The 10729-nt window shown below is 46.1% G+C and overlaps 2 protein-coding genes across 2 annotated transcripts in view; both read right to left on the reverse strand.

The window, feature by feature from the left end:
* LOC309564108 (uncharacterized protein) overlaps window positions 1-2542 on the reverse strand; it is a 30020-nt gene extending 27478 nt beyond the window's left edge. The window contains exons 1-4 of the mRNA XM_082268736.1: window positions 2371-2542; window positions 2157-2254; window positions 1871-2077; window positions 1622-1753 (exon numbers count right to left, since the gene is read on the reverse strand). Of these exons, the coding sequence (XP_082124862.1) occupies window positions 1622-1753; window positions 1871-2077; window positions 2157-2254; window positions 2371-2455 (522 nt within the window). The 5' untranslated portion in view covers window positions 2456-2542. The remainder of the gene's footprint in view (window positions 1-1621; window positions 1754-1870; window positions 2078-2156; window positions 2255-2370) is intronic.
* LOC309564465 (uncharacterized protein) overlaps window positions 1-10729 on the reverse strand; it is a gene marked incomplete at both ends in the record, with an annotated part of 1172539 nt that overhangs the window by 1016816 nt on the left and 144994 nt on the right.

Here is a 10729-nt window from a genome sequence, read left to right on the forward strand (position 1 = left end):
TGGAGGCGGAGTCGTTATTCATTTGTGTAGAATACAATACACAACGTGTTACATTATTATAACTAAGTGTTGCAGAAAAGATCACACCATAGAGAATGGTGGAAGGGCAGAAAATACACCCGGATATTAGTGTACGAGGAACACCTTAACAATCACCACCATTTTATTCTCCGGGGCCTCTGCTTTCAGAAAATATATAGGTTTGGGGGTTTTATCTAATCTTCAGGCCCAAGAACAGCTCTGACAGTGAAAGGGTTTAATGTGAGGTAGATGGGATCACTCTGCTGGGGTGTCACATTAGAGCGCCCCCTAGCTGCAGCCTGGTAATAACATTCCTAGGAGGACTATTCATTGATCTGCTACATACTCCAAGTCATTATATAAATGTCTCATAACAATTCTCTCACTCAGGACAGGAATACGGCTTCTCCCTCGTGTGAGATCTCTGATGTCTGTTACGATTGGACTTGTCTGAAAAACTTTTCCCGCAGTCAGAACATAAATACGGCTTCTCCCCCGTGTGCAATCTCAAATGCCTGTAACGGCTGGACTTGTCCGAAAAACATTTCCCACACTCAGGACAGGAATACGGCTTCTCCCCTGTGTGTGATCTCTGATGTGTAGAAAGAGTGGCCTTCACTGAAAAACATTTTCCGCACTCAGGACAGGAATACGGCTTTTTCTCTGTGTGCAATCTCTGATGTGTGTACAGAATATACTTCTCAGAAGAACATTTCTCGCACTCTAAAAAAGAATACGGCTTCTCCCCCATATGACAACTCTGATGTATGATAAGTTGTGATTTTTCTACAAAGCATTGCTCACAATCAGGACAGGAATATGACTTCTCCCCCGTGTGCAATCTCTGATGTTTTTTAAGATTTGACTGATTTGAAAAACATTTCCCACACTCAGGACAGGAATACCACTTCTCCCCTGTGTGAGATCTTTCATGCTCATTAAGACGGTATTTTAAATGGAAACATTTCCCGCATACAGTACAGGGAAACCCCTTATGTGTTGGAAGGACGACACCGTCCCCCACAGTCTGAGGTTCCTCAGGATAAGAGGAATACGATGGTACGGCACCGTCCCTCACAGTCTGAGGTTCCTCAGGATAAGAGGAATACGATGGTCCGGCACTGTCCCTCACAATCTGAGGTTCCTCAGGATAAGAGGAATACGATGGTCCGGCACTGTCCCTCACAGTCTGAGGTTCCTCAGGATAAAAGGAATACGATGGTCCGGCACCGTCCCTCACAGTCTGAGGTTCCTCAGGATAAGAGGAATACGATGGTCCATCTACACTGTGTGGTTCCGGATGGACATTTGAGGTAGCCGGGTTTTCTCCTGGACTATACTGTGTGATGTCCTCATCTTCTACTTTACAGTCTGGAGACAAAGTGAGACAATCCTCTGAGGTTATCCTCATCTCCCGTCCATCTACTAAAATAGAAACACCAGGATTATAACATAGAATATACAAAGGACGGGGAACACAGCTCAGGAAAGTGACCAGGGTGTTACAGGCTGATAACACCCAGTCCCCGCCCTACTCTGGACCAATCAGTGAGCAGTATGGGTGGAGGAATGTATTTAGTGTTAATGACCCACCTGTGCTGATCTCTGTAGGAGTGTCCTCCTCTATAAATGTCCCCGTTATTCCATCCTCCTCCATAGACTGCTGATCATCCCTCACATATGTCTCTTCTTCTGATTTAATCTCAACTTTTATATCCATCAGATCTTCACACTACGAGAAGGATTTAAATATTATCTGTAAAATATGAGCTTTGTTATCGTGACATCACCTAAGAAATCCACAAATCGACTCCATGAGTCTGTGTCCTAGATACAGCGTCCTACTAACATTGTAATGGTTAGGGATGGTGTGATCTTCCTGTGTGGAATCCCGGGAATACAGAGGACGGGGACATCTCTCTGGTGGGTTCCTGGTATTAGGCGGCTCCATCATATCCTTGTGTCCTTCTGAAAATTCCTCCATCACTCCATACTCCTCATCCTCCTCTTTATACTCTTCTTTAACATCAATATTATCATCTCCGAGATTTCCACTCTGAATATATAATAAAACATTCATTGTAACAAACATTATTGTGTATAAATCATTACTACCAATATTGTTCTTCATCTACCTGATGATGGTGAGGGATGGTGTGACCTTCCTGTGTGGAATCCCGGGAATACAGAGGATGGGGACATCTCTCTGGTGGGTTCCCATTACTGGATCCATCTGTAGGAAACACACACACTGACTGAATACATTGTTTCTATGTGTTTATCAGATGATGGGGGATCTAGGTGGACCCTCCGTACTGCTCTCTCCTTTACAATAAAGTCTCCTCTTACCCGGTGATGTGAGGGGTGGCTGATTCTCCATCATGACGTCCTTGTAGAGATCCTTGTGTCCTTCTAAATACTCCCACTCCTCCATGGAGAAATAGACAGTGACATCCTGACACCTTATAGGAACCTGACACACACAATGATACAGTCACCATCCAGACACATCCCTTGTCTGTTACTGGATAATGTCCCAGAATTCCCAGCACCGCTCACCTCTCCTGTCAGCAGCTCCATCATCTTCTTGGTGACTTCTAGAATCTTCTGCATGTTGTGTCTCTCAGGTTTTAGGGAGTCACATGGAGGCACTGTGATGGTCATATGATCACCTGACTTTCGAAGAGGAAATCTCTGTATTGGAGAACCAATAGGAATATCATGTTAGAATCCCAGAATCCTCCTCACCTCTCCGGTCAGGTCTGTGTTTTATTAATATAGAGAAGAGTGATGTCATGTGACCTCCCAGAATCCTCCTCACCTCTACGGTCAGGTCTGTGTTTTATTAATAGAGATAAGAGTGATGTCATTTGACCTCCCAGAAGACTCCTCACCTCTCCGGTCAGGTCTGTGTTTTATTAATAGAGATAAGAGTGATGTCATGTGACCTCCCAGAATCCTCCTCACCTCTCCAGTCAGCAGGTAGATGATCTCCAGGGTGAGGTTTAGTATCTTCTCAGTCATGTGACTCCGGTCCTCCTCCTTTGTCATTGGTGCCGTCATTTGATCTATACAGGTCTCCTTGTAGATGGATAACTTTGGGAAATCAAAGGAAGAATTATTTGGATGGTATCGGTCAAACAATAATAGGATGTGGGGGGAGGGAGGAATAGGAGGGTTTCTGTACATTTAAGAACTACTACCACCATGGGAACACATTTAGTTTGAACTGTTTAGTGTTTGATACATTTTCATGAACCCGGAACCCACTTGGCCTGCCAGATCAGAAATACCCTTTTCTCTGTTGGGTTTCTGAACTGGTCTGGATTAGGTTTAGATCTGCAGACAAGGAATGATAAGACTTGTTTGCTCTGGGGCAGGGCTGTGAGGTCAATGTTGGGTCATCATGATGTCCAGGAATGTGAACTTGCTGACTTTTGGCCGGTGTTGCCAGAACTCCGGCTGCAAGGCTCCAATCTCCGACAGCCTGCTGGAATGACGGGGGGGGGGGGGGGGATTACTGGGTGTAAATATACAATAAGATCTTATTACCTCCTCTGCTGCCACTTCCAGCAACGTCTCCTCTCTACTTCCTCCCAACTCACCTCTCACCCGGAACTTCCTATTTATATTTGACATCACTTCCGGACTTCCATAGAGACTTCCTGTTTGTACCTGATATTACTTCCTATTTTCCATAGAGACTTACTGTTTGGGTAAAAGTGAGATCACCACCTTGTGGAGCTTAGAGGAACTGCAACCCCGAGAACCATCTCGTAGTGAGAACACGGCCTTGTGCTGTGTGTGTCTGTACTGTATATCCTTATAGATGGGGGTCATCTCCACTCCCACCAAGGGGGAGAGAAATATATTACTGCTTAGTTCAGCCATTCTCAGCCAGGGTTCCTCCAAAGGTTTCTAGGGGTTCCATGAGCAATGAACAATTTCTGTCTCTCAGTGACACCCGGCATCATGGATCAGTCTTCCCAATGAAGATGATGTAAGAATGTCCTTCTCCCATGGATCACGGATATAAGGGGATCCCTCTCCCATTGGTCACCAATGTTAGGGAACACTGCAGTGACCACTGATATAAGGGGCTCCTTCTCCCATTGGTCACCAATGTAAGGGACCACTGCAGTGACCACTGATATAAGGGGGTCCTTCTCCCCTTGGTCACCAATGTAAGGTAAACTACACTGACCACTGATATAAGGGGGTCCTTCTCCCATTGATCACCAATCTAAGGGACCACTACACTGACCACTGATAAAAGGCAGTCTGTAATAATTGGGGGAGTTTGGATTACTAACTAGCTGATCTCCAAGCTTCTGAATTCCAGCACTCATATGAAGTTTTAACAATCCTGGGAAAACTGAAAGCCAGTTTTCCCCCCCTACTGGATCACCTCAGGAACCCCTCAATATGCATGGGTGAGAACCTGGGAGTTCTCCAACTTTCAATTGTTGTCTCCCTTAAAGGGACCACAACCCTAACACCGGGGACACATATTTCCCTTTCACAACCCATCCCTGGCATCTTGCACATATTCCCCTCTTTCTGCCTTGACACAAAGGTGTCCAAAGCAATGTGTGACACTGCAGTGTACCCTAGAGAGGGCATTGGCATTCTGGTGTTGTTATCCATGCCTGTGTTCCACCACAGAACACAGGCCTGAAACAGGCTAAGAACCGGTTGACCTAACATTAGTTTTTTCTGTCTCATCCAGGTCAGTGGGACATTGTACAACACCAAACAGAACTTCCTGTCATGGAGAAAACAGCGCAAGGGGTCTAAAGCACATTTTATGGTCAGCCACTCTTGTTCCACTACGAAGCAATTTTTCTCAAGAGCCATCAACTTCCTACCGAGGAAGTCCTGTTGGGCCAACACAATCGGGCTTGATCATTCCCTCTGTGACTCATCAATGATATCGAACTCAAGCATTTTCCAAACTTCCTCTGATTCAGCTTTTCTGTGTGCCTTGAGGATTTGATAGGGTTTTACTTAGACCTTTAAGCCTCGTACACACACGTCGAAAATCGGCAGGGAATTTTCGTCCGACGACCGATCTGCCGATTTTCGGCTTGTTAGTATGATGCTTCCGACAACCGACTCCGACTTTTCGGCCAAAAAAAATCTGGTGTGCAGGCTATAAAATTTTTGTCCTCCGTCAAAACACGGCCGATTTTCGTGCAGTCAGTACAGATTTCGACAGGGAAAAATCTTTTGAGCAAGACTGGGCATGCTCAGAGAAGAAAGAACACAAAGAAAGCAAACCAACACATGACATCAATTCTGAAGTAGAATTTTGTTGGGCGAGAAAATGTGTCTAGGCACATTCCAACCAACAAAATACCACTCTGGACAAAAGACGGACGATCGGTCGGCCTATAATCGTTGCGTGTGTACTAGGCTTTACATTAGGGTTCCGTGATTTCTTCATGCTCAAGTCCTAAAAAAATTCTCCCTATTCCACCCCTCTGAATTCACCTCAGCAAGGGCAGCTACCTGCTTCTGATCTTTCCATGGTTTTAACAGACTCATGTGTGTAGCACCCTCTTGTGCTAGAATAGGTGTAGGAATATTTACTTGACTCATGGTAGTTGCATGAGTCTGTTATTTGGGTCAGGGTTCAGATTCAGGTTAGGCTGAAAGGCTCTGTAGACCATGCCTCTATCGCCTCCCCCTGGTTCTGGAGCTTTTATGGTAGCTTCTAGAAGCTGGTGGGCAGTGGTATAGAGACAGGGATCTGAATATTTATGCAAATCTGGCCAATCCCCATGGAGCAGGTCTGGCAGGGTGTCTGAACCAGTCCATAAATATTGAGGAGCCTGGCAAGCAGGGGAATTGGGTAGAAGATGGATGGTTGAGGTGCTGTTGTGTAGTCTGGGAGGGGGCCCCAGGGAAGGGGGGTTCTGCCTCCAGGCTGGGGGTTGGAGGAAAGCTGAAAGAGGGAACTCTACTGCCCTGAGGTCCACCGGGGAAGGACAGCCTGCGTAGCCTGGAAAGAAACCAGCCCAGCAGAAGGCCTGAAAGTAGTTCTATCTATTATAGGACGGTGTGAGTACCTCTACACCCCCAGGGCCTATAAGGGATAAGTCTACTAGATGCAAGTTCTTGGCAAGTCTTCAGGGGACAGTTTATCACTTACCCAATCCCGTACCTTAGGTTGAGATACCGTAGTCAGGTGGGCTTCTATTTTTCATTGAGTGGACCAAGAGCTCCTACAAGTTGGGAAAATCCACTCAGGGGGACACCAAACTCCTAGGAGGGGATTTCTTTGCTAAAGACTATTGTTGTTCCGGAGGGATACAGCCAAATATCTTGCAGTGTGCCAGAGATGGAAGTTGTCCTAATTTTTTGAGTCAAGTTGGGCATCCAATAACCCCTTTTACCCTATCCAAGTTGAAATCCCTAAAAAATCCTAAAAACCAAGCTCATGGACTAAAATGTATGTTGCTTGGCTGGGGAACCAAAAATTGGAGGCTCCTAAGGGGGCAGCGGTAGATTTGATAAGGCGTCCGCTTCCCAGGTTGGTGAACCTTATCGATTACCTCACCAACATTTTCTACCACCTCAGATGGCCCCTGCCACTTGGCCAAGAACTTATTCTCCGCGGTTGGTATAAGCACAGACACCCAGTCCACAACTTGGAGCTTTGTGAGCTTCATGGACCAAATATACACTCTTCTTCTCTGCGATTCTCGGGCCCCCTCTAATAAATGCTCCATTATCAGAGGCATCACTCTAGCGATTCTTTCCCTTATTTGGGTGATATGCTTCTCCATTGTCTTATGTAGAGAAGATTGGCTCTCCCACATTTCTTTAACAAGCCAAGGTGGGCTAAAATCGCTCCCTTTAGTTTAGCATAATCTCAGGCATCAGCTGATGGTAGGTCATAATAGCCTTCTGCAGTTTCACCCCAATAGGAATGGAGCAATGAGGTTGACCCAGTGGTCCTAAGGCCACCTCTCTCTCTCAGCCATGAGGAATGGCTAGGAATGCTTCCACATCATGGTGGGGCATGAGGTTCTGCAAGTAGCGCCTGGGCCTCCCAGTCACTTGGTTGCTAAGGGTGACAACCACCTTCAGCAATTTTACTAAAGTGGCCACCTGGGTCTGCTTGACTTCAGCTGCAGAGTCTGTATCAACAAAGCCAAGTTCTCCTGATGACGGCAGTTGTCTTGCGTGAAGGACTGTTCCCGGTGAGTTTGAACTTGCCCATGGTAGAGGTTTGTTTTCGCGAAGGCCTATGACATTCTGTGACCAGGGCTCTTACGAAAACTCCTCCATGCCTCCCTCAGAGGTTTGCAGTGCCTGTGCTGCTCTTACCCAGGACATACAATGGAGGCACTGGTCAAGTCTTTGCTTCCAATGGCATTCATGACTAGATTGCCAGCATCCAAGCACCAGTTGGAATATTTTGGGGGAGTTTGGGTAAGTAGATAGCAGAAGTGGTAAAACCAAACAATCTTTATTTGCCAAAACAGCTTGGACTTCATGCTTCTGGTACACAAAATAAGACCCCAGCTCATTGCCAGCATATGCCTGTCCCACCACAGGGTTATAAAGTCCCTTCTTGCTTCAGAGGTCCCTAGTTGCATCTCAGAAACAAACATCACACAGATCTTTTTCACGAGGGTGTCCTGCTTCACACCACACCTCATGGACACTCGATGACGTCTTCCTGCTCTTTTCACCCATCTCTTGCCGGTGGGATAATCTTTTCAGGACCGAAGTACCCATAGTCAGAGTTGGAGGATCATTTCCACCCAATATCTCTCTGAAACTACGAATTCCGGGATCCACGAGGATTTAACAATCCTGAGGAAACTGCAAATCACATTTCCCCCCATTACCAGATCAGTCTGGAAACACTCACTCTGCATGGGTGAGAATCCCTGAGTACTTCAACTGTCTCTTGTGGTCCCCTTTAAAGGACCACAAACTAAACACTGGGGAAACATACCTCCTATCCAGGACCCAACATTGACATCCTGTACAGGGTCCTTCTTCCTTTGGTCACCAATGTAAGGGACCACTACACTGACCACTGATATAAGGGGGTCCTTCTCCCATTGGTCACCAATGTAAGGGACCACTACACTGACAACTGATAAAAGGGGGTCCTTCTCCAATTGGTCACCAATGCAGGAGACCACTACACTGACCACTGATATAAGGGGGTCCTTCTTCCATTGGTCACCAATGTAAGGGACCACTACACTGACCACTGATATAAGGGGTCCTTCTCCCATTAGTCACCAAAGTAAGGAACCACTGATATAAGGGGGTACCTCCTATCCAGGACCCAACATTGACATCCTGTACAGGGTCCTTCTCCCATTGGTCACCAATGGAAGGAACCATTACACTGACCATTGATATAAGGGGGTTCTTCTCCCATTGGTCACCAATGTAAGGGACCACTACACTGACCGCTGATTTAAGGGGGTCCATCTCCCATTGGTCACCAATGTAAGGGTTCATTACACTGACCTCCGATATAAGTGGGGCCTTTCTCCCATTGGTCACCAATGTAAGGGACCATTACACTGACCTCCGATATAAGAGGGGCCTTTCTCCCATTGGTCACCAATTTACGTGATTACTACACTGACCACTGTTATAAGGGGGTCCTTCTTTAATTGGTCACCAATGTAGGGGCCACTACACTGACTGACCAATGATATTAAGGGGGTCCTTCTCCCATTGGTTGCCAATGTAAGGAATCACTACACTGATATAAGGGGGTCCTTCTCCCATTGGTTACCAATGGAAGGGACCACTACACTGACCACTGTTATAAGGGGGTCCTTCTCCAATTGCTCAACAATGTAACTGCCACTACACTGACCAATGATATTAAGGGGGTCCTTCTCCCATTGGTCACCAATGTAAGGGTCCATTACACTGACCTCCGATATAAGAGTGGCCTTTCTCCCATTGGTCACCAATGTACGTGATTACTACACTGACCACTGTTATAAGGGGGTCCTTCTTTAATTGGTCACCAATGTAGGGGCCACTACACTGACTGACCAATGATATTGGTTGCCAATGTAAGGAATCACCACACTGACATAAGGTGGTCATTCTCCCATTGGTTACCAATGGAAGGGACCACTACTCTGATCACTGATATAAGGGGGGTCTTCAGCCTATTGGTCACCAATGTAAGGGATCCCCACACTGACATAAGGTGGTCCTTTTCCTATTGGTTACCAATGGAAGGGACCACTACACTGACCACTGTTATAAAGGGGTCCTTTTCCTATTGGTCACCAATGGAAGAGACCACTCATATAAGGGGGTCCTTCTCCCATTGGTCACCAATGTAAGGGACCACTACACTGACCACTGATATAAGGGGGTCCTTCTCCCATTGGTCACCACCCCCCGCCATGTTTCCCAGGCTCCGCTATGCCACCTGCAGGCCTGGAATCAGCAGGGCAGATGAGACCATGCAGAGGGGAGGGAAACCCGCAAACCTCTGTCCTAACAGACAGTCCCAATAAAGAGAACCGGTCACTACAATATCCTATCACATAGGAGGTTATTGCTTCCTTATGTGGAACTATTAGAGAGTTAGGTGAAAATAAGTGTTACACCCAAACACTTACACCCCCTCCCCAAAAATGTTTGAGCCCCCACATACATAGGAACAATAACGTAGGAACCGACAGATGAAAATGTCGATGGTATCACCCGCGTTACGTATTCCCATACACCCCGGAGTGAGAGCGACGATCACACCCGTTATTCATGAAGAACTCCAATCTGATGACCTGTGAAGGCTTCTATGAGCGATTATTGGAGAACAACGTTTGTCATCATTGCACCGACAACATTTATTTTACCTTCAATACATTTTTTTATTACAATTTTTCTTTTAACAAGACTTCAGTCATAAAATCAGGAAACAGTAAAGGAAGAAATCCGATTGGTCAGGAAAATGACTTTTCTGGAATGTGGAGGCGGAGTCATTCTTCATTTGTGTAGAATACAATACACAACGAGTTACATTATTAACAAAGTAGAAAAGATCACAGCATAGAGAATGGGGGAAGGGCAGAAAATAAACCCGGATATTACGGGGAAATTTGTGTACGAGGAACACCGTCACAATCACCACCATTTTTTTCTCCGGGGCCTCTGCTTTCAGAGAATAGATGATTGGGGGTTTTAACTAATCTTCAGGCCCAAAATGTCCAAAAACAGCTCTGACAGCGAAAGGCAGGAAATACCATTTCTAGGAGGTCTATTCACGTTTGGGGGTTTTATATCGAATCTTCAGGCCTAAAATCTGCATTTTACCATGTGTGCAAAAATAATGCAAACACAGCTCTGACAGCGAAAGGGTTAATGTGAGGTAGATGGGATCACTCTGCTGTGGTCTCACATTAGAGTTCCCCCTAGCTGCAGCCTGGTAATTACAACGCTAAGAGGTCTACTGAGTTAGCTGCTACAGACGTCCCACCTTTTTAGCGACTGTGGAGTAAAAAACCAAACCAACATCCAAACTATTATACAGTATATACCAGGGGTCTCCAAACAAAGGGCCAGTTTACTGTCCTTCTGACTTAAGGGGGGGTGGCCTGTGGCCATTGGGAGTAGGAAATATCCCAACGTCAGTGGGAATAAACAATGCCCCATCGTTGGTATCCATGGGAGGAGTTGTGCCCCATTGTTGGTGTCATTGGGA

This window comes from Pelophylax lessonae (genome assembly GCF_965119305.1).
Source record: "Pelophylax lessonae genome assembly, chromosome: 9".
Classification (NCBI taxonomy): Eukaryota; Metazoa; Chordata; class Amphibia; order Anura; family Ranidae; genus Pelophylax; species Pelophylax lessonae.